General features: G+C 40.0%; 1 protein-coding gene across 3 annotated transcripts in view; it reads left to right on the top strand.

Moving 5' to 3' along the window:
* Positions 1 to 18,983, top strand: part of LOC118806312 (RNA-binding motif, single-stranded-interacting protein 1) — a 53,890-nt gene that overhangs the window by 11,757 nt on the left and 23,150 nt on the right. Inside the window, exons 1-4 of one of the 3 annotated variants that reach the window (XM_036567740.1) lie at positions 1,384 to 1,550; positions 1,639 to 1,770; positions 9,899 to 10,080; positions 16,303 to 16,361. In XM_036567740.1, coding sequence (XP_036423633.1) covers positions 1,720 to 1,770; positions 9,899 to 10,080; positions 16,303 to 16,361 — 292 coding nt within the window. In that variant the 5' untranslated portion in view covers positions 1,384 to 1,550; positions 1,639 to 1,719. Of the gene's footprint in view, positions 1 to 1,383; positions 1,771 to 9,898; positions 10,081 to 16,302; positions 16,362 to 18,983 lie in introns of those variants that run through there. The other 2 variants (XM_036567734.1, XM_036567728.1) reach the window with 2 other exon arrangements.

Raw genomic sequence — 18,983 nt, 5'->3', positions numbered from 1 at the left:
ATTCCTGCTTTTATACCCAGCTTTTATTAGTTTCCATAGAATACCATCAGCAGCTTTTTTCAGTAGAGGTGGGCAATGTGGCAAAATCTGTGATATCACGATACTTTGAGAAGTTATCACAATATATGATATGTCACAATATTTTTCTGACATCTGGTAAGTTGGAACAGACACCATGTTTAAAAACTACTATCAAAAAGTATGAATCCAGTTGTTTATATTTAACGTTTCATACAATAAAACACTAAATCCAGTTAAACATGACTAATCATGCTCTTTTTGTAATTAAACATGCAGTTGGAAAGTTTTTTGACTTAAGATATGCACAATACGCTCAGAAAAGCTTGTGGCATATTATGACATGATTATCACAATAATAATAAATATTGTCATATTTATTATTATTGGTAGACAGGTATATAGTTTATTCATATGAAACTGTTTAGCTGTGGCCCAAGTGGGCTTTGACCTGTTATTGTTTTAACATAGATATTAGCCTACAGTCCATCTTTTCCCAGGATTTTTGTATTGATATATTGTTTGCACATATGCTACAGACATCCCATTTGGTAAAATGTAATTTATCCTAAGATGAAGCCCAGCCAGGCGTTACAGGAATTATGGCATATTTTACAGTAGCTTAACCTGCTGTGTGCCTTTAATATTTAAGACATTTCTCTTTGGTTGTCAAGATTGTTGGACTTTATTATCATCATTAGAAGTTAAAATATTTTCTTACCAAACTGCATTTTATGCACAACCTAAATTTATATGCTTATTTAATCATATTTAAGTTTAACCTATATTTAAGATAAACTTGTTATTCGTCTCTACATCTTCCATATGATATTCAAAAGATCTGCTTTGGTTTGGATTCAAATGTACTTTTAATGAAGTCAGAATAGAAAAAATGAAGCTTTTCCAGCAATGTCTCCTGATAGAACGGAGCTCACAATGCAGAGTAGCTGCTTAGCTACAATTGTTCTGGAAAACAGAAAACGGATTTCCCCAATAGATATATGAAGTTTAGTTACATTAGATTTGCTCTTATTACACTAAACTTGTGTTAATTCAGTCCTAAAAAAAACACACAACACACAGCGATTTCTAAACCACAGAGTAGTTGATGGCCGCGCAGAGGAATGTGAAATATGCACGCTTGGAGAAAGAAGGGGTACTCAGAGGGGGGGAGTGGTGGAGCATTTTATAGCTTATATGCAATAATGTCACAATTTAATACATTTGGCACAAATAGTTATTGAGAGCATTTTGTTAATTATGATTTTCAAAAACACATCCACACAAATCGTAATATTTTGGATTGAGATGTATGCCGTAGTTCCAGGTCATCCCTATGGCAGAGAGCGCGATGGTTCGGTCCGTAGTGGGAGGGGCTGTTGTGTGAGGAACTCGGCGCAGATCAATGAACGCCGCTAAACAAACGGGTTGGGCAATACAGCCAAGTTGAGCTCAGCCGTAGGAGATCTGCTCACTGCACGCCAGCGCACAGCGCTTTTTCCTACACTTCAGCGGAGTGAATAAGTGTAAAAGTGAGCTTCAGTAACAGCGTCGACAGGTCTCTATGTTTTGTAAAATCAAATGTACAACTTTACCAGCCCTTTATCTCTTGGACTCTAGCGCTTACAACAAACAAGCGACGAACAACAACTGACAGGGAATCAGCTTCACATCGGGAAAGTCGATACTTCCAATTCGAGGATGATTTTTGCGAATTCTGGCAACCCGCTGAGAACTACGTATCGTAAACAGGTAAAAAATATCTTATTTATATAGCTTTAGCTGTTGTGTAGGTTTGTATATAGCTATAAACCTAATATATAGTAAGTGGTAGAAAGTGGCTTCTGAAAAAAAAACGCCGAGTAACCCGCGAGGTGAGTATTATGAGGTTATGCTGTAAGAAATATCGTGAACGTAAGCATAAGCAGCAGCAGCTGGGGCTGTGTGTTTGCACATATGCCACAGACAGACATCCCATTTGGTGAAGTGTCATGTATCTTAAGCCTGTACTTTCGTTTAAGGTCCCAGGCAGGCGTTAGAGGAATTATGGCGTGTTTTACAGTAGCTTAAACTATTGTGTGCCTTTCATATTGAAGATATTTCCTTCTGGTTGTGGAGAGTGTTGTGGTTCGTTGGGAGTAGAGACATTTCCGCTTTGTGTGATGATGTAAACACTGTTTTCTTATACAGCGTTTCATTCAGAAATTATTATTTTTTTTATTATATAGCTTCGTTTTACATTTGCCCTTTTTTAATTTTACTCTTCTAACTGATAACATATCATCAAAATGTCACTTTTCTTCTGTGTGACATTCAGAATATCTGCTTTTGCAGTTGGCACCAACAGTTTACTTTTTAAACGAGTTGGAATAGAATGATAAAGCTTTCTCGGTAATGTACCTTGTTTTAAGCACAAGTCACAGATGTGAGCTGCATTTGATAGATGCATGCACCCTGGCCAGAGTTCTCGTCCAGGTAAGGTTGAGGGCAGGTGAGCACTGGGAATGAATGACCTTGCCTCATCTTTCAATTCTGGTAGAATAAGATGGCAATGCCTCTGAAGATGCAACTGCATTAGTTTGAATGATGATAAAATGTGGATAATGTGCTTTCGGTGCCCTTCTCAATTATGAATTCTGATTTATCAGCACATCAGCAGATTAATTGGTTGATAGAGAGAGCGAGACAGAGAGAGACACTCAAGAGGATTATGCATATTCATAGGCAGGTTTAGCAGTGACAGGGTGTGTGAACGGAGCAGGGAGAGGTGAGGAGCTTTCAGGGCGAGGCCTGTTACTGCTAGGCCAGAGTATTTCCAGCACGGATATGACGAGCTATCTGAGTCTGGGGCAGGCCGATAAGAGTCTGGTCTCTCCCCTCCTTTCTCTCTCTCTCTCTCTCTCTCTGCCTCTCTCACTCACTGGTTCTCTCTCTCCTTTTTGGAGCTGAACACACTGCAGAAAGGAACAAACAGGCTTTGAGATGGTCAGAAAAGGCAGGTCTGTCTTTTAGGCCATAAGACTGAAAGACAGAGGACTGTAAAAGTGGACAGGGGGAATGCTCACTCTCTCCTCAAAGATGCTCTTTGTCCTCATGTTGCCCCGACCAGTGGAATACTTCCTGGTAGAGAGTCTGTCCTCCGGTGGAACGATCAGATAATCAATTTTGTTTTTAAGAGGTCTGTCCCAGAAGCAGTCTTAACAGATGCTAAATGAAAAATGAACTCGCCGTTCCTCTGTGAGGAGGGAGTCGTTGCAAAGGCGGAAAAGTATAATTTCATTCCAGTCTCGTGAGAATGTTGTTCAGTCTTCTTGGATGGGTCTGACTGTCAGAGTAGTACATCATTAAAAATGTTTACTGTCAGTCAATTGAAAATGTGACAAGGAGTGTATCCTCTTGGACTGCAACAAAGTGAGAAAAATATATGTTTACAGTTCACACTATGATTTACTAGGCATGAATACCTGTGCTTGGCAGAAAATGCGTGAGGGTTTTAACATTGTGGAGGAATTCTACAGATTTTGTAAATGTGCATAATTAAAATGTTAAGATGTAGACAGAGGCGTTCAGAGTGGTTTGATGTAAAATGTGGCATTCTAAAAGAAAATTACAGACTCGTTCACAGTGGCGGTGATAGGAACCAGATGTCTGAAGTGATGAATGTCTTTAAAAGCTAAATCACAGAACGTTGTTACATGAAATGGTTACGATTACATTGCCTGATGCCTTAGACATTGTTTTATGATAGTGTTGATATACCTTATTTGACATAAGGTATTTTAATATAAGATATTGACATAAGGTTATTGTTGTTCATATAATGCCTGCATGTCAGAGAGGTACATATAAAAATGCAAAAGACCACCCAAAGAAAACTTTTTATTTACCGCTGTTTACCTTTATCGACATCACATTTAAAACATAGCGTACACATGTAGCTTCACTGGTTATTTTGAAAAGTAAATAACGTGGCTATATTTGTGTTTTAGATGTCATGATCCATCGTCATTATCTTGAAATGGTACATTAGCTTTTACTTTCGTTATTCCAGAGTCGTTTTACTTGATTTTGGGTTTGGGCTCTTCTACCTAAATCTGGTCTTAACATCCTTACTGTTGACTTTGAAAGTCTTGTCTTTGTGTTTTATCACTTGTTGGACTCATGAGTCTGTCCTATTTGCTGTGTCACAACCTCGTAGCCTCTGTGCAGCTCTTTTGAACTATACTATAAAGTGCCATTGGGTTGCCAGACCATTTGAATGAGCTTGAGCCTGTCCCTGCCATAAATGCCCCCTTTGTGTTGAGACCTTTAATGGAATGATATTTTGTTCAGCATTACTGGATTTCACTGAGTTGAGGCCTGTTTTTCAGCACCCTGCAATCTCAGCTTCGTGCAGCAGGGCTTTGGCTTTGATGCAGCTATTAAGTGCATGCTGGATTGAAAATACAACTCACAGCTGGAGTATGATATAAAATTTCAAATTATTTATTTTTTAAAATGTTATCTGATATCTTTAAATTATTTTTCATTCCATGAAAAACTTACAGAGCCTATATCTTGAGCAAGCAATCAACATTCGAGGAAGAAAAAGACACAATTAACCAGATTTGGACAACTGTCTTTGACTATCAGTGGAAAAGTCAAAGTCTCCAGTCACAAAACCAGCTAGAGTAGATTTAAATGCAAGTAATTTAATGAGGCACAGTGACCATACCTGAGTTATGTCATGTTCTCTAATGAGGCCTCTCTCAGCTCTCCTGCCTCTTTTAGACAGCCTTTGCAGAGAAAGGAAATGGTTGGATTCTGAAAGGAAATTCCTGTAGATTTTAGCTTCCAGCCAAAGATTTATGTCTGGCACCCAAACATTTGGGACAGAGGCATAAACAAGGCGTTCCTGAGTGGCGAACAAGTCTGATTATTATTACAGAGTTGAAATTTAAGTATACATGCAGAAATAAGGTAGTAGTATCAACTAGTGATTAATGCTGGGAGGTACTGAGAAAATTCTATATCTTTTTTCGAATATAGCATGTTTATATGGTATTTGGTGATATTTAAGATTACATAAATAAAACTAAGCTCATGCTTCCTGAGTGCTGGTACTCTGTGCTAAAAGATTGTCTCACAAATCTGATATAGATATAAATTTAAATTTAAATTGGACTGTTCTGTTGACTACTTATTGCATGCATGTTCAACTCACAATCTGAAGCAAATGACATACGTTGTGGTTAACTGTCAGGTCTTGGATGCGTAAAGTGCACAGAATAGAATTAAAAAAATAAAAAATAAACTGCTTGGCAACACGGACGCTATTTTATAGAATAGCATGTTATCATGAATGCAATACTTGTTATCGATCAGTCCTGCTAAAATTAAATCAGTATTGACAGCAATGCTGATATACCTGTACAGATGATATATTGTGATATTAAAAATTGTGCTATCGTGTGTTCCAGGGAAGCCTTTTGAAGCATCAATTCAGGGCCTGTTTCCTTTCTTAGACTTAAACTGGAGATGAAACAGAGACTAATAAGAATAGTCAGTCATTTAGACACAGCCCAGCCCTCAAAGCTTAATTGTTAAGGTGGTTCTTGTTCACTACCATCACTTTGCTTTGTCATAGGGGAGTGTTTCTGATGAGTTCCAGTGTACCACCTATGACTAGTTTGGGCTGGGCTACTTCTTTAGAGCTGTGTTATTTAGCTTTAAATTCAGATGCATTTGGGATGATATTTCCTTTACCATTGTTTTTGCCCAGTTTTCCTCCACATTAGGAAGCTTTTGAGTCTTTTCTTTATCAGGCTGGAGTAGAGAGCAGGTGCCAGGGCACCCCCACCACACACACTTCTCACAAAGTAATTTTAAGGCTTCCTGTTCAGCTTTCGCTTCAGAAATACTTTCAGGATGAGCAGTAATGAGCACGGAGGTGCAGTCGACTATATTCTCAGAAGCTGATTTTGTGGGGCATGATAATTCCATCCATTGAAAACAAGAGCTAGCTTTCCTGACCAGTCTGCCACTTGCCAGGTTTGGGTGAAAACAAGGTTAAATGCATGTATGGGTAAGGATAATGAGAGCGAGATCAGAGTGTACTGCCAGTATACTGTCTTTCCAAGTAGGCTGTTCCCGTTTCGTTGAAAAGTTGGTAATTTCATCTTTGTTTGCTAGTCTGCGCACACCTTAGAGAAGCAGTCCATGGGGTAAAAAAGAAAGAGAACGTTCGGGATGCAGGCCTAAAACACTCTCCCGGCTTGAAATCTCAGCCAGGGAGTGTCGAGTTGCAGAGCTGGGGAGACGTGCGAATGCTGGAAAGACGATCAGAGCCTCTGGAGCCCGCCCAGCCTGCAATTGCTCAACTCTGTCACTGCTTCATTCTTTGGATTCCAAACGCTTCCTTTTTTCTTGTGACTGCCCGAAAATACGGAGAAGGCCAGAAAAAAGGGGTAATCAGAGTGTAACAGAGGGAGTACTTGAAGAGGAAAAGCTCCCCCAGCTCTGAACATCTGTGTCCATGCAAACAGGACGGAAGTGATTGGCTCCGCCACACAAGAGCTCTTTTATAATGTGAAGAATAGGGCCATCTAACCGGCGCACTCAAAGCCTGTCCAAATATCCCTCAAGATTTTTTCTGCTATGTGTGGTCTTTTGAATAGAGAACACGATTCCAATTAAGGGTTTACATTCAGTGTGAGCGTTGCACATTTCTGTGGAAGTCTGCGAAAGGCCTATGAATGTGGAATGTGTTTTAAGAGACATTGCGCTTAACCCTGTCTTTATCTGTTGAATCACAGTTAGCATACTGAGGCACAAATCATCGCTGTCGTGCCGTTTTTTCTTTTGTGCATAATTTGAAAGCTTCAAATCAATCAATCAACCTTTATTTAAACTCGGAGTACATTGAGGGATATCCTCATTTACAAATACCCTTTGCGTTATGTTTAAACTTGTGTGATGAATTAGCCAACTTTAAATGGTCCAAAATTGCTTGTAAAACCATCTGGTTATGTTAACTTCCATCCCAAGTTAAAGTTTTTTTTATATCTTAAAAAAAAATTGATGTTTTAATAATGGCGATGGACAGTTTTGTTCTGACAGCAAGTATATATTGCTGGGAAGTTTGGATTAAATAGTTTTCTTATGTGTACATGGGTTAAATCCCAAGTCTTATGTTTTGTGAATTTCTTCAAATCTAGAAAAATATGCTTTATTAGTACTCTGCGTTTGGGCAGTTTTATATGTAAAGCATATTTTTTTTTTTTGTGCGCACACACACACACACACACACACACGCACACGCACACACACACACCCTGCAGGGTTTGATGTGGTGTTCATTCTTTTCCTGTTGCTTACTTTTCATTCCCAGACATGTCTCTCTGACTTGTTTGCATGTGAGGACCTTGGCATGCAAGTGGTTTCCTTTCTGTGTGTGTGTGTGTGTGTGTGTGTGTGTGTGTGTGTGTGTGTGTGTGTGTGCGTATGCCAGTGTCAATACATAAACATTTGTAAAAATGTTGGAATTGGGCTCTACCTGGATCAGCATTACAGAGAAGCATAACATTTATTTGTATATATTATGGTTACAAATGCAGTACGACGAATAAAATGCAAACATTTTAGCACAGTAAGTGTTTTGCTCTGACGGTGTACAATAAAGACATCCTTAAATATTGGATTGAAATCTAAACATCTGCAAGATGGCAATTTAAGCAGCAGTTATCTGCCAGTAACAATATGATAATGTTAAGGCCCTCTAATAGCCTTTTCTCATTGTATTTTTGTGTCTTAGATTATAAAGAATGTGCAGACTAAAAGACTAAAAAGGTGACCTCTAGCATGCAATATATCATCAAATATTGGTTTGAAACATTGACCACATCTAGTCATCTGTTTGAAGCCGAAACATTTTTTAAAGCTTTTTTTAAAGCTTTTTTCTGATGATAACAATTTGATTCTAATATCACCATGCATCCATAATAATTAGACCTGCTTAATTGACTTGTAGTGCAGCACAGTAAGTGAAACATCGAACAACCATCATTGTACTTATCATTGTTTATTTTTTAATAGTTTTTTTTTTATTATTTGGCATTGCTGGTGCATTCTGGCTGCCCCAAAGTATCAAACCTATGAAAATCTAAATATTATGTATTTATGTGACTTAGTGTATCGTGAAAATGTCTTCGAGCATTTTAATATCCCTGTAAGGCCTTAAGCTTTACCGGAATAGTCTTGTAAGGAAGTCAAGCAGAATGCATAACCCCAGATTTTTCCTTTAGCTGTGTGCTCTGAGGTCAGAGCTGCAGGGCCAATGCACCTGCTTTTTACTGCTTTGAAAGGAGAGGAGAGGAGACTTCAGAGGAGATATGGATCACAGTAAAGCGAGATATTCATCCTCACTTGCTTGTAGACATTGTGGAGTCAGTCTGTTTGCAGACATGAATACAGTAGTCTACTTCTGCTTGCTTCTTTTAGACTTCCTAGTAGATTTTTCCCCCTCCCAGTATCAGTGCTGCACACATATACATATACATGTTTTGCTGTCTTGTCTTGCATAGTTTTGTACTGTATTTATTCCCAGGCAAGGGATGATCCAATATATTGTGATGCAAAAATGTGACTGTGCATTGTAGAGGTGGCTAATATTAGCCACTTTATATTAATTGTATCATATTGTGCAGTTGCATTGTTTGGACACAAAAGATCAGAAAAACAGTCCTCTTAACCCACACAGCATATTGAGTGTCATATGACACACTCCCAGCCTCAACTTAAACCACACCAGCACGTTCAGTGTCATAAGTCACACTCCTTCCGTCTTTGTTCTCTAGTCTCGCTAGTTGTGGGACAAAGATTTAGTCATCGTTTTTCTTCATTTGTGAATCAGATTGAATCGTGAACTGAGTCGATTGTTACAGTCCTAGTATCATACAGCACTGCCTTTTGCACTGTTGCACACAGAAAGAGTGCACTGTGTACTACAAATACTAGCCAGCCCTGTTATAGAGCTGTTCGGATTCCAACTTCGTCACATCATAGGCATTCTCCAGTCAGTTCACTATATAGCAAACCCTATGTGGCAAATAGTGAGTGAGTTAACAAGTGAACCGTTTTGAACACAGTGTATGTCTTGGTCACTTGTGTGGCCTAATAAACATTGGCCCTGTGTTGTATATTGCACCGAGGCCCTGAAGGAACATTATTTTGTTCCACTGTATGCTTTTACATAGTTGGGATGAGAGTTCTTGATTTTGATTTTAAGACACTAACTAGGAAATTGTCCTGTGTATGACAGGGAGTCAACCTGACAAAGCTAAAACGTTCTTTCTTCATGCAGGCTAGGTGTGTTTCCAGCAGTAATGGATCTGCATAAGCATCACTGCAGCCTGCCTTCCAGAGCCTGTGCCTCAAGCATCTCAATACAATTGTTGATCTAGTATCTACCCCACCCCCATACTCATTAGGATGCAAATGCAGGCAGAAACTGGCCATAGCCAAGCCCTTTTACTGTAAGTTTGATCAATAAGACTCCAAAGGAGGCTTTCACACCCAGGTTCCATCTCTCCTCCTTAATCCACATAATGAATGCAGCAGTGGACAGCAGGATTAGCCTATAGCTTTACCTCCCTGCAGTCCATAATCAGCTTTTGTTTATCTAATAATTGTCAATAATTCCATTTGTCATTCCCACACTCGCCACATTGTATTCACTTTGACTCAGCTTGAGTCCAAAATGACACAGGCTTGCAAACCTTCCCTTTTGTCTGTCATTTTCTTTCTCTCCACCAGATCTAAGGGCCAGGTTTACCTTTCACATCAATGTGCCATTCTGTTTCTTCGCACTGACCCTGTTTTGTTTTTCTGTCGTTTTTGGCAGCCTCCTGTTGGCCCCTCGTCCCAGCCCATGGCCCCACCCAGCCCCGGAACCAACAGCAGCACCAATCAGAGCAGCAGTAGCAGCAGCACGGCAGGCTGGGAGCAGCTCAGCAAAACCAACCTGTATATCCGGGGGTTGCCCCCAGCAACCACCGACCATGACCTGGTCAAGCTCTGCCAGCCGTGAGTACTCCACATCCTCTCATTAGTGCCGTTATTGATCCGCTATTGACACGTTAATTTTTTTTTTCTCCTCAGTCTCAGTAACGGAGAGACTTAGGGGTGGGCAGCCTTGGACCAAAATGATAGTTCTGAATGAAGGTGGTAATACTTCAAAAGGCTTTCATGTTTACTGAAGTAGATGAAGAGATGGGAGCAGGGCCTCCTGCAGATCTGAATTACTGGCTGTGACTCATTAATCCCAGTCGGACTCTGAGAGGAAAGTGCTGCTCCGAAATGGAGATCGATTACGGCTCGAGGAGGGGAATATGGTCTGAAATACGCAAACATCAATCCTCTGTATCAGCACGGTTCCAATCACCACACACTGGGTCTGGTATATGGCTATAATCCGTTGAGCCACAGTGGCACAGTGGTTGTTTGATAAGCTCCCTATAGATGTGAAACCAGTCGTAAGATTAGACAGACACTATGACCTCTGACCACAAATAACATTAATATGGTCTTTCACAACATGTAAGAATGTTCAGTGCTCTTTTGCGTCATACAGGGTTTGAGATGCATTCATGCAGAAATTGAGTAGTATCCATAGGTTTCTGTTCTCTGCATTGTTACTCAAATTAAAGTACTGATAATCACAGTCAGCTTCCTACAGTAACCAAGTGAAGATTTTCAGTATTATTGGGCTGTAAGCGCACGTCTCCCCTTTAGAGCTCTAAACCAGGAGTAATGTGGTGAATAAATGATCAGTTATGATGACTGTCAGACTGTGGGGTGGTTTGAAATGGTTTTAAGAGGCGGGACAGAATCCACTCAACTAAGAGTCAGAGTGGAGTTGTGAAGGGGGGCTAAGAGAGACTAATAGGCCATTGACATGCCTATGGCAGAGAGAAGAAACCGATAGATGGGATTTGATGGGAGTATTGCGTTTTCATCTGAAATGGAATAATTACATCTGCATGTAGGGATATGCATATAAGGGAGCTGTAAGCCGATGCCAATATCCAATATTTTCATGTACATATCTGCAGATGACTATGCCAGTATGTAAACGGATACAAAATGTAGAAATCGTGACTAGATTCATTTGGATTAGCGTTAAAGAGAAACTAAAACGTATCTATGTACAGTTATGAATGCAGTAAAATGATTAAAGTTTAGCACAGTAACCTAGTATCACCATAGCATTTTGCTCTTACAGAGTACCGTAAATACATCATCAAATATCAGTTTGAAATATCGGTTAAATCCGTAAGATGCCAATCAATTTTTTTAAGCAGTTATCTGCCGATACCAATGTAATACCAATGTAATACCAATGTAATTCCGAAATCTTTATCTGCGCAGGCAGACTGATCCAAAAGGGCTGACAGTACATTATGTCAAAGGACCACCAACTCCATAAAGGTCTTCCACAATGAAGGCCCTCGAACAGCCTTTTCTCATTGTATTTTTGTATCTCTGATTGTGGAGGCTCTGGTGACTAAAAGACCAGCGAGGTGACTTTGAAATCTCATTTTCCTCGTCTTCCAAACCTCCTGTCAACCAACCACCCCCTCCACACACACATACTCACGCACTCGCACAGAAAGACTATAAGATGTTGACATTGCTGCACATTCAATCTCGTTCTTCCTCCTCTATGGCTTCCCTGCAGTGTTTGCTAAGGAGGGGAGTCGCTCTTTATAGCGAAGAAGACAAACTGTAGCAATTTCGGTTTCCACATCATTTCCACATCATTGAGAAAATCAAATGTCTCTCTTGCTGGAGTCTAATTACATAGCCAAATGTTTCTGTTATGGTTCACAAACCACTGCAATTTTTGTGTATTTGAAGAATTAGTCAATACTTTTAGACACAGTATTGAGTTCAAATGAAACAAGGAGCCTGTTTCAAAGGTGGAGACTTTAATCACCATCTCAAAATAGAATGCCACAACAGAGTGACTACAGTGCTTAGCAGTAGCCGTTTAAGGTTGTGGATTAATGTAAGGTGAGGGCCAGGGGTGTGATCTCCAAACCATTAGCTGCATTTAGCTTAATCTCATCCTGATAGCTAAAGAGCTTTCCCCTTTAACCTTTTAACTCACCCTGTGCAACTTTTCCAGGTCAGAAAAGAGGCCAAAGTATTATTAAACAAAGATATTGTACCTTTTGGAGTCAAATAGAATCGTGAAGAGTCCTGAGTCAAACACAAATTTGGTGACTTAGTTGAGTTTTTAAAGCTTTAACATATTCACCAGTTCTTAAGACAATTATGAGCATTTATTTTGTTCATTATAAGTCGATTTGGCATTGTTTTTGTCAGTTTTAAGTTAACACAGGTTTGTTTTCTGCATACTTAATTTCCTTTTCTTTTTGCTTACCACAGCAGCAATGCAGGAGTACAGTACAAAGATTGCAAAATATGTTACATTTATAAAAAGGGCAAGTATCTGGTAAAAAGGACAGTTTACTGGATTTACAGGCGTAGTAGGCCTACACTGAACACTGAATATTCTCAAATGTTTTAAGGAAAACGGTTGAATTGTGAGTTCATTGGGCCTTTATTTGTTGTATTTATTAGCTCACGTTATTGGCTAAATTAAGTGAAGGCAAGTCAAATAAGTTGAAGACATTTGTTTTGCAGGAACAGTTCGAATGAATGCAGCGTGAGATTCGGAACAGTGGCCAATCAGAGAGGCCTGAGATAAGCTTTTGCGTTTTGTGCCGACGTACGCAACTGCTTTTTGACGTATTATTGAATCTTTTCTCAATTTCTGTAGGCTTTTTTGGAGATTGTTCCTGTGCCTCCTCAGGTTGGATGTTACTAATTTGTAAGAAACATTACACAGTCTAGTTGAACATTACACAATCTCTGGCCCTGAACAGAAAGTTTGCTGTTGGCTGCAGATCAGAGGACAGCTCCGTGCCGTGTGTGCTTTAGCGGATAGTAGTATGACCCTGAACAGTGTCTATAGAAATCAATAAGTGCATGGTGAATAGTGAGAGGAGCTACAAATAGGCTGAGTAATAGGATGAAGGCAGGGCAGGAACAGCGGGTGAGATGGCAGTTGCATTGTTCTCCTTGCTGCGTCTCTGGCAGGGATGACACCTTATCTCTATCACTAGCCTATGCAATCCGATTCTAATGGATTTTCAATGGAAGCTAATGGAGAGAGGGACTAATAGGGAGAGTTGTTCTCTGCTGGCCCCCTGTCCCCCTATAAAGCAGAGCAGGAAGCTTATAAAACCCATTTAAGAGCCAGGAAGGACCACTGTGCTCCTGTCACAGACCTTTGGAGAGATTTATGAATGACATTCATCAACCTTTCATAATGGTGCTGTGTCCTCAATCAACCTGCAGTGGCCTAAAACGCAGCAGGGTAATCCATTTGCCTTTCTTACCTCCTAACCCTTCCCACTTTCCACTGGCATTCTAAACTGAGCAAGAGATGGGCTTTCGGGGACTGGTGGTTTCAGATTGAGATTCCTTTAATGATTAATTTGGGGCAACTCTTTGGAAACCCCCTCATGCTCCTGGCCTGGAATCAGCAGAGAAAAGCAGAAGGTCACGGCAGCTGAGAGAGACTGCACTGGCGCGGGCTTTAAGGGTCATCCTCCATAATTGGATTTCAAATCTCATAATGGTTTTGGTGTTTGGATATTAATTGAACGGGATTAATGCTGTTTTTCCCTCCCCCCGTTCGCCTGGGTATGATGGGTAAGGCTCTGTTACATATAGGACAAGAGGTCAAGAGTCTTCTTTTAAAGAAAATCTGTTCCCTGCTTTCCAAGAGAAGTCAGAGGTCAAATTTCTTTTCAGATGTGTCCTTCTCTAGCCTACTGTGCGCTATATGACTTCCTCAAGGATCTGTTCCATCTCTCTTTCAACTCTACCCTTTCTGTGATTACACAATACGCCCTGCTGTGCTCTGTTCCCTCTGGCCAAGATTGCACATGCCATGTTCAGCTGAAGCTGTATTTCAAAAAAAAAAAAAGAAACAAAACAAGGACAAATCAAAGCACTTCACATGAGTAATTTTTCTAAACATTTATCTTTCCCTGAAATTAGGTACAGCCAATTGTCTGTGTAATTGGGCTGTTCTCACAAAAGGACTTTCAGTGACCATCACAGTGCATATGGAACCTGCCAGTGCATCTTTTCAGACTACCATATATGCGGCATTGGCAAACACTTTGATGTGTTTAAGCAAAAATAAGCTTTTTGTGCTTCACTAAATTGCTTTGTCTCTTGTCATGAGTCTAAAATGGCATTATTTACGCAGACCAGTCAGTTTGGAAGTTCAGATGCTCATACACCTTGGCCAAGGTGGCCTCCATCTGGGAGTGTTTACCCTGATTGTTTTGTTTCTCTGGCCGATGTTTTGTTTTTGCTCTGTGTGTGGCCACCTGGTTCATTCTGGAAAACACTCACCATTGGCTCACAGTGTTTTGGGTTCAATGTCAAGTTCATTTGTCAGGCTGTTCAGCGTTAGTGACATTGCTCTGGTGTGCATCCTGTTTGTGGCCTTGAGCTGACTCAAGAGTGCCTTGCTGTTCTGCTAGGGCCTGTCTCATGAAGCAAGTTTACCTTAGACAGAGTTCCTGACTAAGACCCAATCCCATTTCACCCCTTGCCCCTACCACTTAAGCCTTAGCCCTCTGTTTTGCGCGTTCACGTCTAGGGTTAGGGTGTCCCAATTTTTGTTGAGACAGAGGGGTAGGGCGAAGTGTTAGGGCTACATGGCCCTCCAAACAGAGGTTTTTCAGAGGCTCGCTCCAAACGGAGTGTTATGAGAATCACGATAACCATTGTATTATCTCGTTTTAATTTATTATGGTCGTTTTCTTTATAACAAGCATAAAAAATTGCTAATAGCATGCTAATGTCTTGGTAGCTAGCTAGCTAGCTAACTTTCCTGTTCCACCTTAAATAGTCCAGCAGTATTGACGCCTGAAGCGCCCAAATGTAGCTAACTGCTGCACCATTTAAGGTGGAACAAGAAAATTCAAACAAGAAGCTGGTGAATAGCTGACTTCAGCGTTATATCACTGAAGAATTAGCGGTGGGCGATAATAAATATTTGTCTTATACCCCCTCTTTGAAAGCATATGATGCCCTAAATGTAACTAAAGCCCAGCAGTGGGGTTGCTGAACTTTTCCCTTCTTTGCTGTCACTGAAGATGGGCTGGGTCGCCTACAGAGCACCGCTAGTAGCCTGTTAATGAAGCAATGTTTTTTTTCAACTTGTTTTACAAAGTCTGTTAACAACTGCCTCTGTTAATTCATATTTAGATACTCAAGCAGTGATTAATCCCTGTGCATGTGCACATGTAAGGAAGGTTTTGTGACAAACAGGCAATCGTGTGAAAAGTGAGAAGCCGATTGGCTTATTTTTAAAAGGATGAGAACTTTTGCTTGAATATGTGGAAAGTAAAGCATTTCTAATGGTAATAAACAGTGTGACCACCGCTGTTGTCGTGCTGGAGTTTACTGCAGTAATAATTGCTTTATATTCTTGTATCTATGTAGTATGAGTCTATCTATGTAGTATGATTTGCTTTCTCTGCTTAAACTAACATTGTTCATGTGACTGATGCCACAAACATCACAAAGAAGAAAAGTGACCACCTCCATCGTCCCTGATTGGTTATAAGCTCACCCTGATTGGTTCAAGAGTAGTTTATGATCCGAAATTCTAAATTCTGAACTTAACGTGCCCTGGAGCTGGTGAGGATCCTGGGTGAGATCGAGCTAATCTAAAAGTTAGCAACCTAAGCAAGAAATTGTGCTTTGTGAGACAGGCCCCTGGTCTCATAAAGGCAGCATTAGCTAGCAGATATAGTTTTAGATTAGATTATTTAGAGTGCATGTGGCAAAAGGAAATACAATGTGTGTCATTTTTTTCTCGAATTAGCAGAACAAAGATATCTGGAGTTAAATTTATTTTCATTTAATGTTATTCTTGCTTTTGTTTCTGAAGGTCAGGCCGCTGTCTCCAGAACAGATTGTGTTCTTGTAGTGTTTTAAGAAGAAAGTGCTGCTTTCGGGAACGTTTCAGTCTAAAAACAACTTCCTGTCTCTCATGTTTGGGAGGTGATGTCATAAAGTCTTGGGCAAGCTGTGTTATTTCTGTGTGTGTGTGTGTGTGTAGAAGTGGGTGGGGGAGTGTTGTAAGACAGACTCCAGCTGTCTGCTGTTTTAATCCATCCACCAATACTGTTCTCTTTGTTCTTTTCACAGTTACGGCAAAATTGTATCAACGAAGGCTATCCTGGATAAGACTACAAACAAGTGCAAAGGTGCGTATCATTTGCCATCTTTTCAACGAACACCACACGTTTTTTTTCCACCCTTTTCCTCTGACATTGGCCTGTTTGAGACTGCTGAGAATGCTCAGTACAGCAGATTCAAGCCATCAAATATACTGATCCTTTATAAAGGTATAAGGCACTGATGTGTCCCACACATAGGCAGTACTTGGTAGTAGGGCTGGGCAGTATGACAGTATTTATTGCTGTTGTGATAAAGTATATCACAATATGTTTCAGTATGTCTTTCTGAACATATCGTGAATATCATCCGAACTTCACAACTGCATGTTTGATTAAACAGAAAGCATTATTAGTCTTGTTTAATTAGACTTGGTGTGACATAGTATATAAAATGTTGAATACAAACATACATAGTTTTTGATACTCACAGTTAATTGGAAAAATAATGATACTACTCTACTTCCATATGACCTCTTTTTAGCAGCCATCTAAGCATAATTTGTTCAGTTTTCCAATTTTTCCAATTTTCAAAAAATGTTATATTGTTATAAATAAACAAGGGCACCCTTCACATAACATAGGACGCAACGTCAGCTACTTGTGTTTCAACTTTTCCAAACCGTACATGCCTTATTTTAATTCCCAATTAAGAAACAGAATACTAAGATGAGTTTGGAGATCCGTATATATTAGAATACCACCACCATGCTCCCATCATCCTGATGCTTTATTTCAGACCTATGAGAAACAATGGATACTGCATATGTAGGCATTTATAGTGTTCAAATTTAATTTATAGTGTTCATATTTCAGAAGTTAGTGCTTCAGTGACAGCAGTGTGTCTCTGATGTTTGACTTTTCTTAGTTGGATCAAACAGAGCTGTGTGCTGGACTCTTTGCCAGCTCTTGTTTCCATGAGCAATACAAATTCCACTTCCCTGCTCTGACTCATGCCCTCTTGGCAGCTGTACGTATATGTGTGAGTGTGTATTGGGCTGTATCTGTATATCTGTATGTGTGTGTGAGTTTCTTTTCTCTAACCCATACAGAACAATGCCAAGGCTAATATCCTGATAACAAAATTTTGTAAAGGTCTTCTTGTGCACACAAAACGATGGAAAAAGTGATTTTACATAGTAAAACTTGTGGACATTTCAGGATTATTGTATCAGGGTTATTTATTATATATATATATATATATATATATATATATATATATTTTCTGTTGCAGTTGTTTCTTAAAAAATAAAGGTGAATGTCCACACATGGATTATAATAATGCTCCATTAAGCAGTTTTAGTTGGACAAAACACCAATATGAAAATAACAAGCTTATATAGGGACAGGTAGTGACATCACAAAGCTATCAAGAGATACATGGTTAAAAACCAACGTCAGAGACCACCCTTCATTTACTTAAAAAATGGCCATTAAGTACAAGGTAATTGTTTGTTTTCAGGAGATATTTCTGAGGAGATATAAGTAAGGGTAAAAATAAAAGAAAATTAAATGGAAAAAAAACAGAAGTTTGAGTTCAAGAATTATTAAAAGATGCAAAGAAAATGGGACTCCTAACAACTTAGTGACAGTTTTGGTGGTCTACCATCAGATAAACAGTCCTTAAAGCTTTCATCTTTGAGGGTGAGGAGAATATCAAGCTCCACTCTTGCCTGAGATCTTCAGATTCTGTCAGTCCTTCTATTGTGAGAAGACAGCTTAATGATGTGGATGTGAAAGGATGTGTAACTGTCAAGAAGCCATTACTGAGAAAAGGAAATGAAAAAAAAAGGTTCTCAGAACAATGGACTGGCCATGGTATTTCTATGTGAGGATCGATTCACAGAAGGAAACATGAGGATCAGAAGTTTGTATATGTAACAGTGTTACATTTATAGCTATAGACCAGTCACAGGCAGGATGAGGTCGCAGAACTAAAGACTAGTTTATGAGTTCTATTTATTAGCCTTTACATGCTGTACCGTACTAACTTATACCCCTGCATCTTTCATGCTTTTTGCTTCGAAAGCTTTTCCATTTGAAGTTTACAGCCGGCCCAGGAGTATTATTGTGTGTGAGTGTCATTGTGCTGCTTTGCGGGTCTGGGTGGATCAGGAAACAGATAGCCAGGCCTTTGGGCAGGGAGGGAGGGAGGGAGGGAGGGAGGAGAAGGTGTCCTCTGTATCAGCTCTCTGAACTCCCTGCTGTTATTTCTGCTCTGGCTATGCTGGCTAGGTCAGGCCCTTGGTGTGCTTCCAGGGTGGAGGTGATGCAAGAGAGAGAGATAAAGAGAGAAGGAAAGAGAGAAAAAATGGCATAGCCTGGATTCTGGCTCTGTTCCTGGCTCTGGCACCTCAGAGACCTGGCCGCCCTGGACCTCAGCACGCAGTCACAATGCTGTGGATTATTTATACGCTGAGTAATCTCAGCCTGTCGGAGAAGACTGACAAGGGTGTGTATGTGTGTGGTGTGCATGGTCTGTAATCCTATCTCGAGATTGACTGACTGTGTGTGCTCAGGGAGTGCTGCCAACGAAGTGCTTACATCTCAGTTATCAGCTCTGTAACTCTCCATAGTTTAAAAGCAGTTGCACAATAGTCTGTGTAGCCATGTGAAATACAACATGTACAGTAAGACACACCCAGAGCTCTA

Source organism: Colossoma macropomum, unplaced genomic scaffold (assembly GCF_904425465.1).
Source record: "Colossoma macropomum unplaced genomic scaffold, Colossoma_macropomum, whole genome shotgun sequence".
In the NCBI taxonomy this organism is placed as follows: domain Eukaryota; kingdom Metazoa; phylum Chordata; class Actinopteri; order Characiformes; family Serrasalmidae; genus Colossoma; species Colossoma macropomum.
Note: the sequence above shows the minus strand (reverse complement) of the source record. Positions and strands in the feature narration are given on the sequence as shown.